A 23584-nucleotide genomic window follows, 5' to 3' on the forward strand; every position below is an offset into this window, starting at 1 on the left:
GTAATAGATGGTAGTAAATATTTATTTTTTCGTGAAAATTGAGTTGAAATTTTATTTAGAGTAATTGTACTCCTAAAGCAAGGAGTATGGATATAAGTTAATGAAATAGAAACCTATTGACACAAATAACCAAACGACACTGCATTACCATCACATCTTGTAAACATGGGCAGATGTCTACACATAACGCAAATCCCTATATTGTTAATTAAAAAAACACATGCTAATGAAATCAAAGGAAACTATGACAGTTCTTAAATCAATACAAAATACAATTATGAAATTACGAAATAAACGAAAATTATAGAGATGTACACAAGAGATTCACTGATGGAGTCCTAAGTCAGGTACTTTATATAAAATTTGTTTGTCGTTAATGGTGTTGTACGTTAATTAGGCTAGTAGTTTTCTCATTTTAATTTGTTTACATTTATCATATCGGGCGTTTTTGTAGTTTACTGTGCGGTATGAGTTTTGTTCATTTTTGAAGGCTGCACGCGGTGAACTATTGTTATCTTCTACGTCATTTAGTCTCTGGTAGAGAGATGTCACATTGGCAAACATACCACATCTTCGTGTTATTGTTTGAGATGCTAACCTCTCTGTACTTTTTATTTGAATTGTTGCTCCAAAAATAGATGTGAATAATATGACCTTCAGCCAACTGGAGAATTTAAGAGTAATTTCTTGCAATGCTACTGGTAACCCTTCCAATTACACATACTACCAATGGAAGCATACTTCATCAAATGGAAAACTGATAAGAAAAATAGGAAGCAACAGAAATGGCGAACTGGTGTTACCGGTCTCTCACACTGATGATAGTTATCAGGACAACGGAATATATGAGTGCAAAGCAGGCAACGGAATAAAAGATAAAGATGGAATCATTGAGCAGACTGGATATGGATTTGTCACTATAAATGGTAGTGAATTAATATGAAGTTATTTTTTTAATTTTTTATTTAAGAAAATTTAACATTGAGATGGCAGTTGTATGTAATAGGAAATAGCATACATCTATAACCTTATTACTCGTGAATAAATTTTTTCATTTACTTCCGACCTCCTTTTTGTTGTTTCCATAAAAAAAAAATACTGCTCAACCTTAAAAAAAACATATTGAGAAAAAAGGAGTATAAAATGTTTATGTCTCACTGAATCAGGTATAATTTCAGCTTAAAGGCAAATTTGATAGTCTTTATTAGTAGACGGTTGTTTTGTATATGTTATATAGCCCTGTAGTATTAAAGTTGCAGTTGTATTTACTCTGAACGTATTGAAATTACGTTTGTGTGTAGGGCATTGTGACGCACGTCATGAATTTGTAAATTTTGATTTATCTCTTTAGATAAGTAATAACACGACACTAAAATAAATATAATTATTTCTAGCGCAACCTGTTTTTATGCCGAACATCAAAGGTGTTAACAAATCGACTGTGCATGGTGAAGTTGGAAGAGAGGCAGAGATAACGGTCAAGGTGTATAGTATTCCAAAGTATGAATCGATAACATGGTATCGTGGAATAAACAAAGATCTCAAGATTATTCCTTCCCAAAAGTACAGTTTGTCCGAAACATCTGCGATTGTGAAAGGTTTTTTTTACAGCATAGAAGTTGATCTCGATGGATTTATTTTGACTCTCAAAATCAATAATTTAACAACTGATGATTTCACTACTTACACAGTTCAATTAGAAAACAACGTTGGCAGTCCAACTGAGTACGTAGTTACCCTAGAACTATCAGGAAGTAAGTGAAATATTTCTTACTTGGGTTTTTAAGTTGGTCGTATATTCATTTTTTGTGTAAGACACGTATATTCTAAGCTTGTGCATCGTTATATTGCTGTCTCATTGACATGATTATTATTCCGTCAATTCATCTTAATTTCAATTGTATCCTTTGTTCTAGCAATGTTGAAATGTAAGACCCGAATACCAAAGATACAAACCTTTTTCAAACGTGCAATCGATTCATAGAAGTTTTATTTAAACTTTTTTCAGTCGTGAACTTTATCAAATTATAAAATATGGTCATATAATCAATCTGAATGATTCCCCAATTGAACAAACATTTATCGTTGAATTTATATCCTTTGCACCAAATATATAAATGAAAGTCGGATGACACCGAAGGAATATTCAATCTCTCAAGTTGGAGAAAAACTGGCAACGCCAAGCTTAAGGCAAATAAACGTAAACTAACAACAAGAAGACAAACAATTGTCTCAAAACATTCATACTGCGCATCATGAACAATTTGAATACTAGGAGTGATCGCAGGTGCTCCGAATTATGAATTTATATTTGTAAAACTATCACATGACAAAGAAGTGTCACATTTTTAAGAACTGAAATCCTTTTTATTCAATTACATCTTATTGATACAGCTTCAGATTCGGGTATAAATCAAGATAGTAGCATTCCTTTGTTGTTGGTAGCAGTATTGGGGGTCTAGCATTGGTAATTCTATGAGCAGTTATTCTCGCTTTAAGGAAAACAGGTATGATAAAAAAAATTTCAACACACTATTTCTGACATCACATACAAAGTTTTAAAAATGACATAAATGTACCTGAACCATTGCAAACTTTTGGATAATGTTTGTTCTAGTATTTGAATTGTAGATAGCGTAATACCTACATAAGAAAAGAAAATGACGTTTCACATTCTAAAGAAATTTTTATGCCTTTAGTCCTTTGTTCATTAATGTATCATTTTCATTTTGCTTAGTTTCATCTGTTACCTTTTTTGACATACAATTCAGTTCAATTTAATTCAAAGTTTTTTTTAGAGTCGATATTAAAAAAAACTACATAAACACAAGCTCTAGTGAACTTTTCAAATCGACATTAGACTCCGACTTCTTTTAACTGAGTTTTACTGTGCGCATTGCAGGGTGTTTGTTTATTGAACATTGGATAGAGGTATAGGGGAAGGTTGAGACCTCACAATGCATGTTTAACCCCGCGTCATTTTTGCGAGTAGCCTCTGGCCTTTGTTAGTCATGTTTTTTTTTTTATTTTAGTTCATTTATATGTTCCGGAGTTTAGTGTGACGTCCATTTTCACTGCACTAGTACACATTGATTCATGGGCCAGTTCAGTGAAGCCCGCCTCCGGGTGCGGGATTTTCTCGCTTTGCTGAAGACCCATTTGTGGATGTTTTCTGCTCTTTGGTTGGTTTGTTGTCTCTTTGCCTCATTCCCAATTTCCATTCTCAATATTAAAGTACTATGATAAATTGTATTGTTCGTACATGTAACCCATAATAAAAATAAAGCGACGGCATTGGTTGAATTCCATTTTTTTGTAGCTTTTGATTATTTATCACCATAAACCAGGTATATAACTATATAATGAATTCCAAATGACTCAAATCTTAAGTCAGATAAATCGCGTCTTGGTTTGTTGGTTCCCTCGATATTTCATTTATCAACCAATACTGTTTCTTATTCTTATGTATTTATTCTGTATTCTTATTATTGTTATCTTCCTTGTTATTTTGCCAAAGATACCTTGAAAGAATTACCTTAAAGTCATATAAAACTATAAATTCAACAAGAGATGGATACGCCCAAGCATATTACACGTCGTTATAATAACCAGAACTCTTTTCATAATACTTGAAGAACGTAATATAAAAACACGAGATGATATACACTCTGGTAATCATCGTATTTGAAAATAGAAATGTTCTTAAACAATTAAATGCATGAATTAAAATCATGATAATGATATTAATGAATATTAAGATTGCACGAAAGCAATGTTGACTAGAAAATATTTCTTACAATACGTCACAACTATACACGAACAGCATACACATATTTTTGTATTTTAAATTTCTGATTTTTAGGATGCAAACTGGAAAAGATACCTGATTCTAAAACAAAAGCGGAGAGTGATATTCATTTTTATCAGAATCAAGAATGTAAGTGCATTGTTTTTGTCTAGCAACCAAATTAACCTATCAAACCCTTTATGCTTTTTTTGCTGTTTCTGCTATCGTTCCGAAGACGTCAAAGCAAATCTCCTTCTTAATCTAAAAACAATTTAAATTATCTTTGTTGTCCAGTTTTTAAATGAAAAGTGTTTTTCTCTTTCCTTTATCAGTCAAAATTGGTTAACATGACTTTGCATTTTTGCATTATATCGAAGTGCTTTTACATTTCAGTTGCTACCAGAGAAAACAGGTATGAAGTCTAGATTTACATGTAAAAGCCTATAATAAATTAGAAGTGCTTTGAAAGTATCAACGAGTTAAACCTATTGCTTTGTAAAGATACAAATAAACAACTATAAATTAGAGGATGGTAGATAAATAATAGTGAAATGTAAAGCAAAGAAATCATCTCCATAAGAATCTTGCAGTTATATAACAGTTGTTTTCAATTCGTTAAATGTATTTGAGCTTTTGATTTTGCCATAAGGGACTTTCCGTTTTGGATTTTCCTAGGAGTACGTTATTTTTATTACTTTTTATAAAAACGACAAAGGCGAAATAGATCAAAATATTACATCATATTCAGACTAAAATAGACAAGGTAGTTTTGAAAATCGAGTAGTCAATATATAATTGGCTTCAACAATGAAGTTCAGTTCTTTACCATTCCTATAACATTCATTTCATTGCCAGAAAATGATACAAAGTGTAAAAAATCAACAAAAATGTCAAAAATCCTTAATATTTTGCAACCAAAAATACCCATGACACTATATTACATGGCGCTGAGCCGACTCACCATGTGAGATGATTAATCGAACCAAATTTACATGTAATGTTTCTCAACTTTTTAGTTTGGAATGACCTTAGTATCTTCCGCCGTTGTTTTCGTCACATTAATCGGGGGAGGGGGGATTACTATGAACTTAACAAACAAGACCTTCGTATAAAATTATAACATCAACTTAAAGATGCTAAAGATACTTTATCTGCTGACTGTAAACTGTTATATTTATGTCAAGTAGTCAAATACATGTATTTTATTTTTTATTTCACTGCCGTCTTAATAAAAATGAATATTCTAAATTCCGTGCGTACAAAAAAGATTTCTGGATTAATTTTAATCATGTACGATTGCGACAAAAAGGAGAAACAAACACATTAACGTTTATGTATAAAATAAAACCCCTCAATATATTTTGTTTGTTGCTTAACGGCTTAATAAAACAATGATTGTATATTGAGAACTATCATTTTAGGGAGCCGAAATACGAAGGCTTGAATCTAAGAGCTGATTGTCAGGATCAACACACAACATATGACTCTCTAAATATTGACCAATCAGAAGTCATGCGTAATGGGCTCGACAATGAAACAAAGATGGGAGGAGGAAAATCGGAATTAAACATCGATGGTATGTCGATTGATAAAACTAATCAAATTTAAAAACTTTGTCAACATCTTATTATATAAAAATTGGCCAGCCAGAATATAAGAACGTTTTGCATTGCAATTTCATGTTTTCGTATTCTATCTGCTATTTGAGGTGATATATAACGTGGATAATGATCAAAAACTACAATAATTAAAGATATCCAATCAGAACACAAAAAAGTATATGTGTAAATAACAGATGAATCTTAATCGAAATATATTTAAGAACACAGACATAAACATGAGAGAAAATATCAGAAAGCAATAATAACCCCGAAGCAATTTTTCAAAATAGTTTATATATAAGCGGGAGATTTGGCTAGCCATAAAACCAGGTTTCGCCCACCATTTTTTCTTAAAATGTTCAATACCAAGTCTGGAATATGGCAGTTGTTATCAAATAGTCCGTTTCTATATATTTTGGCCTTTGTTTTGTAGCAGGTCAGTGTTTCTGTTGTTCCGTTGTTTTGCTCTTATAGTTGATGTGCTTCCCTCGGTTTTGGAATCCGATCCGGATTTGTTTTCGCTTAATAGATTTATGACTATTGAACAGAGGTATACTACTGTTGCCTTTATTTAGAAATAGTTATTTGATATATGACAAGTTTCAATAGAAGAAATTGTAAAACAGCATTAATGAAAAAGTTACTTAGGACATACCAAAAATAAACAATGAACATCCTTCAAAATGAAAGAATTGTTACAAAAACATGACAGGTTAAACGTGTTAGGCTTAACAATTCCTTATATTTCTATATATTAAAATACATATTTAAAAATACTTCTTTTCACGCGTAAAAAAAGTGATTCAATGTTACTGCTGACGAGGGTCCTGACTTATAACATGCACATAGCAATGATGTACGGTTCCTTTGGATGCAACTAAAATCTTACTGTTCAGAGGACTCTTATGTACTGGTATATAGAAGCACCGTTGTACTGACTTAAAATGTGAACGTGATTTCATTAATCTAACATTACATATATATTCCTGACATACACAATTTTTGTTTGGTTCATTTTTAGTTTGTCCTTACTAATGTGCTATATTACGGAACATATTCTGTTACAGGTATTGTGTCAGCAACGATTTATTACTATACCTTTTTTGTTTTAGAATCACATGGTGATTATATAAATCAAGGCGGAGACTACTTAAATGTTCTGTGATGTATTAAACCAATGTGTATCGATTGATCGAAACTCGCTATATTAGTATGTTTTATCTTTAAAGATAAAATTATCTCTGTGAAGATTTATTTTAGAAATATTAAAAATCATTATTTTGTCTCGATTACATGCTGTTTTCAGCGTTAGTGTAAATGTTTTCAGCGTCGGTGTTTCCGTCAACAATTAGGTGTATGTATCTCTGTTGATATTTTATGTTTATTTGAAGGTTATGAATATATTTTGTTATTTCACTCTTTACTGCAAGATAAAGATGAACATACAACTTACTTCAAAATCAAATGCTCTTCCGTGCGTCCGACAAAAATGAGTTTTGGGTACTTCTACCAGCTTACGCAATATAACAAACAACATACTGCACACAACCAAATATGAAATAAACATACATTATTTTTCTATATCAATTTAATCAAATGGCAAGGTTAATATCAATATATACGGTTAAGCACACAATGAAGCATCTTTTATCGCAAGGAAAGTCCTAATAAGGTAAAGTTTGGGTACTTCCTACCAACAAACTGCTACACAAACACATTTTTAAGACACATAAATAAAGTCATACATGTATATTATTTTTTAATTTAAGTGATCAGATAACACATACAACATAAATATCCATTACGCTTCTGTTAACTTATAGGCAGTTAATTAAGTTTCAGGGGGAATTAATATATACAGAAAAAAAATATGTGCTTCTGAAACTGTGTAACATTTCACAGCGGTATACTACTGTTGCCTTTATTTATTCACTCCTTATTTTTTTGATTTTGTATTTACATTGTGTCTTTTTAGATGAGTTTAGCTATTTCAATTGATATTGTATAGTGTGTCTTTCGTTGTTGGGATGTAACAATATTGTTTCAGATAACTAAAGGTAAAGATTGGTACCTATTAAAACGTTTAAACCCGCTGCATTTGTTTTGCACATGTCCGAAGTCAGGAATCTGATGTTCAGTAGTTGTCGTTTGTTGATGTGGTTCATAAGTGTTTCTCGTTTCTCGTTTTTTATATAGATTATACCGTTGGTTTTACCGTTTGAATGGTTTCACACTAGTCACTTTTGGGGCCCTTTATAGCTTGCTGTTCGATGTGAGCCACGGCTCCGCTGTCGTGGGCCTCAATCCTTTTGCAATTTCATAATCAGAAATACCAAATAGAAGTATATAACATCCCCCGCGCAAATGTAAAATTTGAAAATTTTTGGTCTGGTCACTGGAAATGCAGACAGCAATAAAACATTATACAAAAATAACAATAAAACAAAAAACATTTCAAATGTGTATACACCCTTTCTCACTCTGGCATCGCTCACTCTGTCTCAGACTCCGTACATGGTCACAGTTTTGTTTGTACTTGCATATATACTATAAGATTAATATAAATTTAATACAGTTGACTTATGCGTGCTATATATTGGTGACAATTTAATTGTGCTTTAACCACAGTGATGCTAGCAGAGACCAGAAATCTTAATATATGTTTTTCAAATAACACAATCTAGTATAACACTATCACACGCACTTACATAACTGGCCAAAATTCCATGGAAATATTTTTGATATACACATATATACATATACTCGCAGTCGCAATAAACAATGTTATAGAAAATTTACAGGTTTTCACTCTAGCAAACACAAACACTCTGTACACCGTTATACATTCAACTGACAAAAACTTCCGCAAGTTACTGAAAGACTTTTTAATTCTGCTGCATGTAACACATCTGGTTCATAATCATGCCTTATCTAGCTTCTTGGTATATATGCTTTTTTGAATGTCACATATGTTAGAAATGTATAACAACCTTTAAAAAAATTCACAAAAATCAATCGTAATATCATACGAAAATAACAGTAAACAAAAGTACATTTGACATTAGTACAATGCAATAACAGCCATGCTATCATCACCAAAATCGTCACAATTTAAGAAGATTATGTTCTTCTGCATAGTTCATAGTTGAAAAATCAGGGTATAACTCTAACTTCCTAAATCCCGCAATCTAATGTTATGTAAGTTTAGCGATGCAATCATCACCAAAACAGTAGAATATATATTTCTTCCTCAAAAGTCCAACCATGGGTATTGCTTGATAGAGTGTAAATAAGTTGAGCGATGCAATCATCACTTTGTAAAGCTCGCAACTAAAGTTTGTAAGAAGTCCATTCAATGCTATTTTTAAACGAAGTGTAATTTCAGTTTAGCGATGCAATCATCACTTTATAAAGCAATCACGGCGTTGCCATTTTTAAACGAAGTGTTATTTCTGTTTAGCGATGCAATCATCAACAAAACAAGCAAATTTAAATGATTCCTTAAATTTCATCTACGACAATCTCATAACAAAAAAAATAAAGAAACAACAATGTACATGTAGGTAGTACTGGCGATACAGTTATCACCGAATTACATTTTCTGAGTTTCCCAAATTATTCATGCTTTAATGCAGTCTCTTTGAGTCAATTCACAAATTCTGAGTAGCAACAGTCTGGCAAGAGCCGGACAAGGATGAATTCCGTCAATAAAAAAGTTATAAAATTTGTATGTGTATCTGGGGTTACTGCCCGAGCTGTTCCTACAATTCTGGATGTCGCAATTAAATTTTGGTGAATATTTTTGTAGTAATATGTTGGTTTCACGGATAAAGCTGTTTACTGTATCAATTTGTTCAATCAACAAGTAATCGTCATTTTTGAACAGTCCAGGAGTAGCATGATTTTTATAGGCATTCCAATAAAAAATTGAATAGAAAGGCAAGTTTTACCGTCGGAAAATCTGATATAAAAGCATGAATTTCTTTGTAAATTTTTGTCAATTGATTAACATTTGAATTATCTCTTGAATTAAAGAAATAAATTTACCATCTTTTTCGTGAGATCACACGTTCCTTGCCAAACGTAAAGTAATATTTTAGGATGTCTCTGTAATTTAAGTTCTAAGTCTTTAAGGTACTGCAATTGGTCGTTCGCGGATGCACCTCTTTTAAACCACCACTGAATTTTCCGTTCTGTCCTAGAACTAACTTCATTCTGTAAAAATCTTGCTTTACTATCACTAAAAATTACCGGCGTATAATCTAAAGGAAAACTTGTCTGTGAAGACTCCAGCCTGAGGATCTGCTTGTTTAGCTGATTTTGGCTCATTGCCGTCCATGTTGTCTACTTCCACGTGTTTGCAAATGTTCACCAACAATAACAAATACAAGCAATATTTACTTCAGAAGCCTTTAGAAATCCTCCACCATGTCGTGGGCCTCAATCCTTTTGTTGTCTGGGGGGACTATAAGATTGAAATCACGCTTTATATCTATCAACTTTATTTTAGTGCCATTCACAAAAACACATATACGACAGACGACACTAACTGTTCGCCGCCGACAAGCATAAGAAAAGTATACAGTCCCGTAAAACAGCATAAAACAGGGTAAATTATGTCCTACATTTCCGGTAACCACCAAATAGAGGTATATAACACCGCCTTGAATATTATACTTTCGCCTTTAATGGTTTATTTTTACAAATTGTGACTTGGATGGAAAGTTGTCTCATTGGCACTCATACCACATCTTCTTATATATATTTTTTCAGAATTGTTTCCTTTTTTGCACTGCTATTGTTATTTGGAGGAAGACGTCGTTTATTTTTTAACATACCAGGTGATTTGTAAGTCATAGCCAATTATGAGACAACAGATGAGAAAAAAGCAGAACTAGTGAGATGAAAAGATAGAGTCGTGAAAATTACATTATATTATAATCTATATTCTTATCAATATGCGTCTTTACAAAAATAACCATTGCAACTTATAACTATTTATCAAAAAAAATATAACTTGAACCAACTGATACAAAGATATTAGCATTTAGTCAATGACAATACGAGATTTTCGTAAAATTGACTTAAGGTCAGCAAATTTATATTTTACAGCATGCAAGGGGTAAATTCAATCAAAACTTAAAGTGAAACAATTGATTTTTTTATTTCCCTTATGTCATTAAATCAGAACTTTTAATATGGATCCCATCTGCTTCGAGTATAACACTATATAGCTTAAACCAAATATACATAGAAAGTAAATAAAACAAACAGTTCTTGCGCTCATCGTCACACCGCCACATGTTGTTGACTACATGTAGTAAAAATAAGAAAGAAAAATGTCATCAAAGATACCAGCCTTATAAATAAGCATTTATGAATAAAGATACGAAAACGTGCCAATTTAAGATGACTAGGATTGTCATTTTTTCCTATTGAAGGTCAATTGTTCTCTCCTGGCACTCTGGCTTCCTCCACCAATAAAAACTGACTGTCACGAAATAGCACAAGAGTTTTGAAAGTTGCGTTAAAACCAATCAATCACATCATTAAAAATTACAAAAAAAATAGGTCGCATTCCGTAAGTATATTTTCTAAAAGGGTTTTTATTATGCTTTCTAATGCGTGTTTTTATCCTTCTGATTCGAATACAAACATATCGGCCGAACAATGAAAGATTTATTCGTGTCCCAGCACACGTTATTGTGAATGCCAAATAGAAGGAACCCTGTAAAAGTTTGTCGGAATGGTAGCGGGATGTTTTTTGTACTTACTATTGGCAACATACCATTAATACTACTCTCTCATTGTCTAGAATCAAGTCGATTAATAACTTATCATACGGAACACGATCTGTCTATCATGGTTAAAGACAAAATTTAAGTTCTAGAAGGCTTTTTCATTAGTTAGTGTTGTTGGGTTGTTGACTCATCGGAGTATATCCCCCATATTTAAAACGCAAATGGGATTTTTTTAGGAGCCTGTAATTCAGTGGTCGATGTCTTTCATGAATGTTTTCGTTTTTTGTTTTGGTACATAAATCAGGCCGTCGGTTTTTTTTTTTTCGTTTTTGGGTACAGGTGTATTCATGGGATGTCGATGGAATATTGTATAACTAAAAACAAAAAAGAGCAGAGCAATCGTTGATTAAGGGAACAAGTTGGAAGTTGGAAGCAAACAGTTGAAGGCTCCTTTTATATATAAATATATGCAACAACAAATACATCAACAGTGAATTTAGGGTACTGGTGGGGTTCATGTACACCAAAGGGTACTTCTGTCAAAGGAAGAAGAATGACATATTTATATATAATATGTTAATTTGATTTATTTATACCTCCTTGTTGCAAAAAACTTTAATTCAATGAGAACATATTAACGTAAAACTATATACATATTTTGACAAAACAGGAGATGTTTTTAAAACGCACCAACCAACACCACTTAGTATGTTCTTGTAACCTTTTATCAACTGTTGTCGTGAAGATATTGCTGTTGACGTATCTTGGTTATATCTACTTCTTTTATCTAAGGGTCCAATGTAATGCAGTGTACGCTAGTTTTTTTCTGCCTTTTTTTCTTTTGTCGATAAGATCATAACACATTCTATATATCTAAGAATATTTCTGTACATCTATACTTTAAAGTGTGTCTTTCTATGTTGTGATGTTACACTATTGTTTCAGGTAGAGTGAAGGACCTATTAAAACGTTTCAACCCTCAGAATGTGTTTGCCCCTGTCCTAAGTCACGAACCTGATGTTCAGTGGTTGTTGTTTGTAGATGTTGTTCATAAGTGTTTCACGTGCAAGTAGCACTCTTATGAATAAAAAAGAGCTAGGGTATATGTTATTGATACAGCACCCAAACAACATTGAAAACTAAGGTCGGCAATAGCTTACATGATCAATAATTCTTTTTATTCTGGTGTATAAACCATTATTTTTGTCTTTACTCTTTAGGTGCTTATCTTAAAACATTCGTTTGTTGAACAGTCAAACATCAATCTGCCATATAGATAAAAAAAAAAGTTTTTCCTTGTTGAATTGATAATTTTCCATTTCCCAACAAACTGTGCCATGATTATTTTCTGTCTCGACGTCTACTGCTTAGTTCATTAAATAAACCGTCTGAGAGTTGATCACATATCGTGATCGTTACGTTTTTTAAACCTTTTTAAATTCAAGAACATTTAAAATAGAAGAAACTAAGTCTCATTTTTAAACTGATAAAAATAAGGTCGGCAAATTAAATGTAATACATGTTAACAATTTAAGAATGCATTTGTCATGGATTTTATTGTATGAACAGTGCATTTGTTTAAACTACAACAAAACAAGCAAAAGCAATTAGGATTTCAGGTTTTCAAAAATCATGAAATTTTTTTAATTTATTTTATTGTAATAAATTTAAATGTGATTTGTTTAACGCTGGTATGAAACCGTTAACGAGAGGTCAATGAATGAAGGCACGACAAGCTATTATTATAGTCACTTTCAAAAGTATTTTTTCAATGTTTGAGTGCAATAACCTTGAGCAAAACATTACCATTACGTTATTATAATTGTGTGTGATTACAGCATAAGACATTACAATACTGTTGTAGTCGTCCATTTATTATTTTATATAAAGCTGATGTTAACAACGTGTATTATTATTCCAAAATCGAAGATGCAAAAAGAATTTATTGGTTTCATCTAGGAAATTTAGTGGCGTTGAAAACGGGTATGCGTTAACTTTCTTCTTTCATCCGTGTAAGCAACTATACATAGAAAGTAAATAAAACGAGATGCAGATTACTAGTTACTGTTTCTCAAGTTCATAGGTCATAGTCACTCCACCACATGTTGTTGACTAAAACAAATGAAGAAAATTCATAAAATGGCATAGGCATTAAGTGAAAAACACTCATTAAATAGCATGAGCATTAAGGACTAGAATAACGCGCCAACTTGAAACATTTCATATAGTTCTTCTTTCAAAACAAACTACGAAGCAAGAGTTTATTGAAAAGGTAAATACAATACCGGCAAAATTGCTTTTAAAAATGTGCATGGATTTTCTTTGGACATTGAATAAAATCGTGATTTTCTGCACTGTTGTTCGAGCTGTTGTAATAACAAAGACGGACAATTAACAATAACAGGTTATATCGTATATATAGAACTTTCAGCTTGTAATATGTTGACTTCTATATGGGTTTTTTCGTTAGTTTGTGTTTTTGAGTATTGACTCGTTTGATTATTTCCAGCATATTTAAACGAACATATGTTGTTTTTCAGTAGCCTGTAATCCTGTAATTGTCATTTGATTGCAATCTATCATATTTATTTTTCGTTTATTGTTTTGTACATTAATCCTTAGTTTTCTAATTTGAAGTGATTTGAAAAATATTGTATGTTGGTCATTTTATAGTTAACCGTGCGGTATGCCGATTTTGCCGATTGATGAAGGTCGTATGATGACCTATTGGTGCATTTATGTCATTTGGTTTTTGTTGGATAATTGTCTCGTTGGCAATCATACATCTTCGTATTCCTTTATCTTTTATCATCATTCAAAAGAACAAATCATATATTCATATCCATTTTGTGTTTATGGCGAAAGGCAGCCAATTATAAAATGTTTGAACATCTTAAACCTTGGAGTATAAATGAAATAATTATATCTAAGCATATATAAGATAAGCAGCCAAACAAATCGAATATGAATGCTGTTCAATTAGATTTTTGTTCTTCAAAATAAGTTGTGTTCAATTAAAAAAAAAACGTACAGCAATCATTTTATTTCCTTCAACTCGTTTTGTGGTGATTGTTTCTTTATATCCCATTATTTCATGACTAGTTTTGTCTGTCCATATGCCATCCTCACTTAGAGTTGCTGTAGCCTGCAAAATGGATGTGTTTAGAAATTGCATAGAATGAAAATAAATTTAAGAAGATGATATAATTATATATTTAGAATTTTAGATATATCTAATAAACGAATTTGAACTTCAACGGTTATTTCTTTTAATCTTCTCATCATCTGAAATGTCGTAACGTGAAATGAAACTTGTTATAGGAAGTTTGGTGGTTACGTAGCTAATATAAAATATAGTCAACGTAGGAATCGAAAGTTTTTAAAATTATTATCATCGATATTCCCAGTTCCTGTGTAACTCTACTCATCACTAAATCGGCTTTTGAACGTCATATATACATGACTTGACCTTAATCATATAAAAAAATGGCACAATATGAAAACCTTCTTTAAATAATTCATTGCGCTCAATGTGCAGAAAATCCAAATTTTGTAATATCAACGATGGAACATAGCTGTTTCAACTCCCTTATACAAGAAAAAAATCTCAACAAATTAGCTTATTCAATAGTTTAATCGCCCATCATTCATTTCTGTAGATCTTATATGTTCTATACATCAGTAAAGTATAACTGTTGTCGCTCTATTGAGAGTTTTGTTCAAATGTTATACTTGTTGTACATGTACTTAAACATCTATCTATTCATTTTCAAAATTATGGTCCTTTCATTATAAGTAATAGTGTTTTTATCAATAATTTATGCGTCCAGATATAGTCGGATTAATGTCAGTACGACTACTTTTACTAAAGGTATGTTTACGTTGTACTCAATATATTGATAAATTTTGGAAGCTCATTTTAGGACAATATGGGTTTTTTATGTTCTGTGATATACATGGAGTGGATAGATTAATTGGAGGTTCGACTCCGGGTACTTAGGTTTTCTTCACCAAAAAAAACCAGCATGGTGCGCTGAAATGGTGTTTAAGTATTGATTTTGTTTTCAGTAAATAAAACCAAACTACATATTATTGTTACATACATAAGTACATGTACCGTTCTACCATCTGTCGATACCTGTGTCTTGGCATTGCTCGAGACCAAGTTTTCTCTGACTGTTAATGACATCTTAACACTACCTGTAGTTTTATTGTGTGATGAATGTGTACTGATATTTAAGTCTTCGATACATGTTAGGTTTTTTTCTCAGTTAATATTGGTTTGAACAAGCTGTCAGTAACTGCAAGTGCATAACAATGTAATCTCAGATCTGTACTAAATGTACTTTTGTTACGGGGATGTATAAATATTATAAAATACCCTGCCATGTCTGGTCTGTGTTTTGTTAGATGTTTTTTCTGCTTCTTGTCGATCTAGATCTGATAAGTTATGCCCTTTTCAACTGATTTTTTATAGTGTGTTCTAATGTTGTACTGTTAAGCCAATAACCCAGCTAAATTCGGTATGGGTGTTGGCGCCAAAAAACAAGTTTAACCCCTCCACTGTATGTGCTTGTCCCAAGTTCAGTAGTTGTCGTTTGATGCTGTATGTATAAGATTTGTTTTAGGTTCATTGTTTTGTTCATAAATCAGGCCGTTATTTGAATTAATTTACATTTGTCAGCACGGGGCCTGTAGCTGATTATGCGGTATTGGTTTTTCTCATAGTTGAAGGCCGTACGGTAACCTACAGTTGTTAAGTTCTCTGTCATTTGGTTTCTACTAGAGAGTTGTCAAATTGGCAATAATACTAGTACTATACATCTTTTTATTTTATCCAACATCAATATCAATCAATATAATTACGATAAGCTAAGCAGTATAAGGTATTTGCTCTCTCTCTCTCTCTCTCTCTCTCTCTCCTACCGACCGACGGATCAACTCGTCATAAAACTTTCTCGAGATTAAATATGCACAGTTTTTGCTGTTATAGACTGTATTTCATGACAAATACACTTAAAAATTGAATGTGACAATGAAAGTAATTAAAAACTAAGTACGGTAGATACTTTATTCGTCTCTTTGTGTCTTACTAGTGGCGCTAGAATGAAAAAAAAAACGGAAGGCCGAATAAGTTGAAGAACATTGAAAAACTAATATTCCAAAACGACGTGACGAATCTGGCAAAGGCCAAATAAGCATGGAGTAAAAAATAAATTGATATAACAAGTTATGCATATATTTACCTTTACACCTTTGCCTTCAAGATCTTTTGTTACCAATTCTTGTCCCAATATAAATGTGAAAGACTGTGGAGGCCCTAGACCAGTGTCATAAGTGATTAACCATTTGTCTCCTTTCTGTTCCATGTCCATTACTGTTACTACTTCTCTGTACTTGTCTACAAGATCTTTTGGAATACCTTATGAAAACAAAATCAATTTTCTTTACCAAAATGAATACCTTGAAATATCAATTAATCGTAATGTATTATCATGGTATAACGAAGAAGTCAAAGAACGGCAAGTTCTGAGGTCCAAAGCTTAATTCTTTTTTCTTATGTTCATAGTAACCGTTTTGATATCATGTTACCATTTAGACCACTGGATCTTGATTGTATTCCCGTTTGCCAACATAACATGTCGATATAAGATTCAACGTCATGTCATGATTTAAATCTTAAAAGTTTTTTTTTTCGTGTTTTTTTCCTGTTAAGTGTTTAACTTAAACAGATACATGTAGCAATTGCTACCAAGTCATGTTTACATTAATCGCTTTTATTCCAGGAAGTCAACGGCAAAAACATTTTTGAGTTTCATAGTCATATTCATATAAAAATCAACCGTTTTCTACATAACGAAATTCCTGTACCATGTCAGGAATATGACAGCTGTTTTCCATTCGTTTGATGTGTTTGAGCTTTTGATTTTGCGCCCCATGAATACCTAGTTGTAGCGAATAAACATTAAATGTTGATTTCAGTAAGTGCGACAAAAAAAATTAACTATTTATAGACACGATCGCTAAATATGCATGAAAACATAACGTTTGCGATCATCAAAATCAACAGTGCCAGTCTCCAAAAAGTCAACTGTTTTTCTGAAAACATTACAACTTTGGTTTTATAACAATTATATAAGACATGATCTGGAAATTTAAATTAAAAATTATTCATTAAATCATGCCAGTACCGTATCATTGGCGGACGGTATACTCGGGGACGGACAATCCACTAGCTTAAAGAGCTGTAGTTAATAAAATTTAGAAATTGATCTCAGTGTACCGACCTAGTGTGCGGGATAGTAACTCTTTTTTGTTAATTTCTGCTATATATATAATCTTTAGGTATAACATATGTTGATAAAAATATTTCCTTAAATTGCATGGGAAATATGACATATTTGTACTGGTATTCGTTTAAATGTTCTACCATTGCTATGGAGAAACGGAGCTTCGAACATTTAAACTGGTATCCCTTACCATAATCTACCACTGTTTGGGGGAATCAGGAATTGGGACAGTTCAACTGGTTTCTTTTAAAATGTTCTATCACTTCTACGGGGAAACAGGTCTTGGCACATTTAAACAGATATCATTTTAAATGTTGTGCCACTGCTAGAGGACTTTAAGTGTCTTAAGTTTTCACTACCCTATAGCAGTTACTTTCTTTTGCAATGTTATAAATAAACAATGTTTCAAACAAATTTCAAGTGAAACCTTTAAAAATTAATTTGGAAATTAAGCATCATCTCCAGGATGCTGTGGCCAACTTTTACTCTGCTTTTGGTCCATCCGGTTGTGTCAGCTTTTGTCATATCGTAACAGATTTTAATTTTGAACTTAAAAGCAGAAACAAAATTTGCAAAAAAAAAAATTATGTACACTAACTTGCTTTGGTTATTCTGTACACATAGTTTATACGATTGGCAGTTATCGCGAAACGTACGTGCAATTTAATAAAGAAACATCTCTTAAACAAATATACAAAAAAAAAAAACTTTGGTAGATCTATCTAAAATACTTGACTTACACGTGTTTAAAAATATGCTTAGTCAAAATGTAATATTGTATGGACAAAAAAAAAATGGTTTTTGCATTTATATGATTTAGTTGTTTGCATATAAAAGAATATAAATCTGGTATTGGTATCTTGCGGACTATGTGAGCAGACACGGAATATACTAAATTAAAGTGTTCAAGGAGCCCGAATCTCTCACATGGTATTTTCGCATGAAGTTGATCCAATGCAATAAGATTAGTCTGATAAATTCTGGAAAAAATAAGACATCGATCTCGGTGGCCAAATGGTCGAAGTTTTTCACCTACTGAACATACATGTACCACTTGCCTGTCAACACTGAGGTTAAAAGATCTAACCCCAAACATGACAGGTGCATTCGACTCCACTCTTAACTGACAACGATCGAGAGTCAGTTTCCCTGTCAAATGCTGGTGGTTGTTTTCGGGCACTCCGTTTCCTCTACAAATATAGCCGCTAGGGCTGAAATTGGCATTTAACACAAACAATCAATCAATCAATCTGGCAAAAAAAAAATGTAAATATCATATTTAAGGGCAATAGTTCCGAAGACAGGGTCGACTGACAATTTTGGCCATGCTAACTTTATTGTAGATCTTTATATTTGTGTGGATATGTGTTATCATGGGATGTTGATGGAATATTGTTTAACTACAAGTGTGGACACAGATCAGTGTGGATAGTATGTTTGGATGTTTGATAGGGTTTTCTGACATAAAGAGGTCTCTGGTTTTCCCCCATAGGGTTCTATGTTGAACTGTGGTGCACAGTGACAGCAACCCTTTACCAAACACTCAAATAGCAGTGTCTTTTATTTAATATTTAGTTTTAATGTTCAAGACTGTCATGGATAAGACACTAATTCAAATCAGTGCCAACCGTTCATAGATTTTATTTAGTTAGACATTGCTTTTAATATCAAATCTACATATTGTCCAACATACTTGAGTGCTTCGTGTATATAAATATGCACGTTCCTGTAATTTATTTTTGTGCATGTGCAACGTTCCATTGGGGGTTTTCCTTTCAACATTTTGACTTTGGAATAACTACTTTTTGAATACATTTATCATATTCAAAAATGATCCGTTAATGGAACACAGCTAGCTGAGTGTGCTCCAACCCTGCAGAGATTTACTTAAAGAAGCAGAAGATTGCAAATATTGCCAAATGATTCCGATAAAATATGTTCCACAATTTTGATTTTGGATAGCAGCAAAAACTCAAATAAGAAGAGGATCACATAAGGTGCATTTCTGCATGATGTGTTTTTGATGCGAGATGGTATCCGAGGACCTGCAAGCATGTCGTATTTGTATGGCTCTATTTAATATGTTCCTTTGGGGTGTTAATATCTTACTTGGGTTTGTCCACATAAAACTGTAAATTTGTTAGTTTAGTTTAAACAATATTTTATTCAAATAAATTGAACTGGATTGGGCAACAGGTATAGTCTATGTAAATTTGTTCGGGATCTTCCCAGTATCATTAGTGAAAGATTTTGTCTAAATGTCGAAATTGTTTCTATGAAGATATATTAGGGTTTTAAGTAACAACAATATGTGAATTATGTCGGATACCAATACAGATGCTCAAACTCCGGCCTATATATACAAACTGATAAAAAGTCTTTTAGATATGAACAGGACTGACGGACAAAAGGATTAGAAAAAAAATATACTTGCTAACATTATAAGTGAGTGATCATTTAAACTCAGGACTCATCAGAAGCCAGTACATTTTGTCTATGTTTATAAAAAGTGTTACAAAACCACCTAGCATTATATTGCTAGTAGCACGAGCATTGTTTGGTAAATTTGTCTAACATGTCTAATTGGTGTCTATTTTACAGACTAACCATAATGAAATCAAAGTTTTATAAAATGTTAGGTTGAATCTCATACTTAAAAAAATTGTGAAAGATTATTTTTTTTTTTAATATTTCAACAATTGGCTGTACTTTTAGTTTTTATTTTGTCGATTGTTTGAAATTGCGTAGTGACCTCTAGACGTCTTTCAATTATCTTTGGCATTTGGGTTATTTTCTTATTGTTGGACATGAATATATCCACTTGGCATTTATTTAAAGGAATATGACAAAGTAGATCCAGAGGATGAACTTCTTTCAACAAAAAATTAGAATGCATGGTCATATACATGTATTTTTAAGATGATGTTGATGATGGTCTTATAGTATTTTCTGAGGTTTGACCTTTCAATTTTAAGCTGTAACATGCCCAAAATTAAATGTCAATAGACAATGACAGCCATGGCTACGGGGGTTGACCTACTAATCCCTATGGATGAGATATTGTAAATCTGACAACAAAACACCGTTGAATTACAATTACTGGTTCCCCTCAAACTGAACTTATCAGATTCAGCATATAAACTGGCCAATGATTTTTTGGGGCAGGCCCCTTAATATCAATAGAATGAGATATCCAAATGCTTTATAATAGTACACGTACATACCCCCAGTACATACAAAGTATCATTGACTTCCAATAAGAGTTTCCTGTTTAACAGTAATGTGGAGTTATTTCATAAGTGGAGGAAGCTGTAGAGAACAACCAACCAACCATCGGTTGAAAAACTGACAATCCTATTCAAAAAGATTATATTTGAATCAAAAATTGTGATTATAATCTTTAACAAATTGTTACTGTTAATAATATCATGGTCATTGGCTATGCCAAAAACAGCAAACATTTTTTTTTTTCATATAAGCTTTGGAGACTTAGTTGCAGCAAGACAAAACAAATAGACAACTTTCGAATTTGTTGCATTTCTTTCAAAAACTTTGGTTTTAGTGAACATCATTCGTGAGATTAGAGGCGTCGTCATTTCCGTTCCAATGTTGAGCGATTGGTTGATAAAAAAATAATGCTATTATATTGCACGAATTTTTATGCAAATTGAATTCTTATAATTGAAAATCAGTCACTAGAGAAATGCATGAATACAGGTACACGTGACATATCAGAAAACGGGAGCGATGAGAGACCGGTTTTTAATTAGATTGCTGTTGCATACTCCCCAAAAATTACTTTAAAGGTACCAACAAATCTTACGAGAAAAAATACTTGTAAGTCATTACTATTTCAGTTTAACTTTATACAATCATTTTTTGTTGTAAATTTTTGTGACAAAAACCCTGGATTTTATTCCCATCAACCTTCACACTTATCTTGAAGTGCGAGAATGTTACCAACTGCGAGGTGAGACCGTGTGAAATTTATTTAAATGGATATATCTGCTGATTGAATGATTCTTTCCATTAACCACCTATGGCAATCAGACTCGGTGGATTACCTGTAAAAAAAAATGATTTCTCATATATATTTGCCTTCGGGTTTATATGATCCGTTCATCCTATTTTGATTCTTTCAAAATTCAAGAGTCTATCCTAAATTGAGGTAAATTATATGGCCTTCCAAATACCGTTTCAATTCCTAACATCACTGAAGAGACATTAATTGTCGAAATCCGGATATGGTGTACAAATTTTTGCACCTCATGTTTGCGGTATACCATCTTTTCCGCAAGTTTATTGTTTTCTGTTTAGTAATAATTTAATTATAAGATCTGTTTTGTTACATCTTGTGATCCGTTTATTTGACAATCGCCAATGGCAGTCAGCAGGGTTTAAGAACATCAGTTGTTCGACCTGCTAGTCAAATGCGTTTTGTTAAAGTATACTTTTTCACTCATTTGGTCTTTTGCAAAATGTTGTTTGTGCTGTATTTAGACCCCTCTACCAAGAAATTTGTTTTGCATGCACACGTATAAAAATTGCAGTTTTTATCCAACGCAATCATAGGTTTGAACGTTGTTTTCAATTTAGACTTGTTTATACTTTTTCGTTTGGGCTTGTATTATATTTGCCTTCGGGTTTATATGATCCGTTCATCCTATTTTGATTCTTTCAAAATTCAAGAGTCTATCCTAAATTGAGGTAAATTATATGGCCTTCCAAATACCGTTTCAATTCCTAACATCACTGAAGAGACATTAATTGTCGAAATCCGGATATGGTGTACAAATTTTTGCACCTCATGTTTGCGGTATACTATCTTTTCCGCAAGTTTATTGTTTTCTGTTTAGTAATAATTTAATTATAAGATCTGTTTTGTTACATCTTGTGATCCGTTTATTTGACAATCGCCAATGGCAGTCAGCAGGGTTTAAGAACATCAGTTGTTCGACCTGCTAGTCAAATGCGTTTTGTTAAAGTATACTTTTTCACTCATTTGGTCTTTTGCAAAATGTTGTTTGTGCTGTATTTAGACCCCTCTACCAAGAAATTTGTTTTGCATGCACACGTATAAAAATTGCAGTTTTTATCCAACGCAATCATAGGTTTGAACGTTGTTTTCAATTTAGACTTGTTTATACTTTTTCGTTTGGGCTTGTATTATATTTGCCTTCGGGTTTATATGATCCGTTCATCCTATTTTGATTCTTTCAAAATTCAAGAGTCTATCCTAAATTGAGGTAAATTATATGGCCTTCCAAATACCGTTTCAATTCCTAACATCACTGAAGAGACATTAATTGTCGAAATCCGGATATGGTGTACAAATTTTTGCACCTCATGTTTGCGGTATACTATCTTTTCCGCAAGTTTATTGTTTTCTGTTTAGTAATAATTTAATTATAAGATCTGTTTTGTTACATCTTGTGATCCGTTTATTTGACAATCGCCAATGGCAGTCAGCAGGGTTTAAGAACATCAGTTGTTCGACCTGCTAGTCAAATGCGTTTTGTTAAAGTATACTTTTTCACTCATTTGGTCTTTTGCAAAATGTTGTTTGTGCTGTATTTAGACCCCTCTACCAAGAAATTTGTTTTGCATGCACACGTATAAAAATTGCAGTTTTTATCCAACGCAATCATAGGTTTGAACGTTGTTTTCAATTTAGACTTGTTTATACTTTTTCGTTTGGGCTTGTATTATATTTGCCTTCGGGTTTATATGATCCGTTCATCCTATTTTGATTCTTTTAAAATTCAAGAGTCTATCCTAAATTGAGGTAAATTATATGGCCTTCCAAATACCGTTTCAATTCCTAACATCACTGAAGAGACATTAATTGTCGAAATCCGGATATGGTGTACAAATTTTTGCACCTCATGTTTGCGGTATACTATCTTTTCCGCAAGTTTATTGTTTTCTGTTTAGTAATAATTTAATTATAAGATCTGTTTTGTTACATCTTGTGATCCGTTTATTTGACAATCGCCAATGGCAGTCAGCAGGGTTTAAGAACATCAGTTGTTCGACCTGCTAGTCAAATGCGTTTTGTTAAAGTATACTTTTTCACTCATTTGGTCTTTTGCAAAATGTTGTTTGTGCTGTATTTAGACCCCTCTACCAAGAAATTTGTTTTGCATGCACACGTATAAAAATTGC

At 32.4% G+C, this 23584-nt stretch overlaps 1 protein-coding gene and 1 long non-coding RNA gene across 3 annotated transcripts in view; one reads left to right on the forward strand and one right to left on the reverse strand.

Moving 5' to 3' along the window:
* The first annotated feature begins 629 nt into the window (after positions 1–629).
* On the forward strand, positions 630–6791 carry LOC127704837 (uncharacterized). Its single transcript, XR_007983539.1, has 7 exons — positions 630–926; positions 1395–1754; positions 2395–2507; positions 3863–3937; positions 4181–4199; positions 5209–5363; positions 6501–6791. It is a non-coding gene; the product is annotated as an uncharacterized LOC127704837 (long non-coding RNA).
* Positions 6792–12666: 5875 nt separating this feature from the next.
* Positions 12667–23584, reverse strand: part of LOC127704830 (fatty acid-binding protein, liver-like) — a 46735-nt gene continuing 35817 nt past the window's right edge. For both annotated transcript variants that reach the window (XM_052209060.1, XM_052209059.1), the window contains exons 2-4: positions 16376–16551; positions 14161–14274; positions 12667–13241 (exon numbers count right to left, since the gene is read on the reverse strand). In XM_052209060.1, coding sequence (XP_052065020.1) covers positions 13191–13241; positions 14161–14274; positions 16376–16551 — 341 coding nt within the window. In that variant the 3' untranslated portion in view covers positions 12667–13190. The remainder of the gene's footprint in view (positions 13242–14160; positions 14275–16375; positions 16552–23584) is intronic.

This window comes from Mytilus californianus, unplaced genomic scaffold (genome assembly GCF_021869535.1).
Source record: "Mytilus californianus isolate M0D057914Y unplaced genomic scaffold, xbMytCali1.0.p SCAF_6, whole genome shotgun sequence".
Taxonomy (NCBI): domain Eukaryota; kingdom Metazoa; phylum Mollusca; class Bivalvia; order Mytilida; family Mytilidae; genus Mytilus; species Mytilus californianus.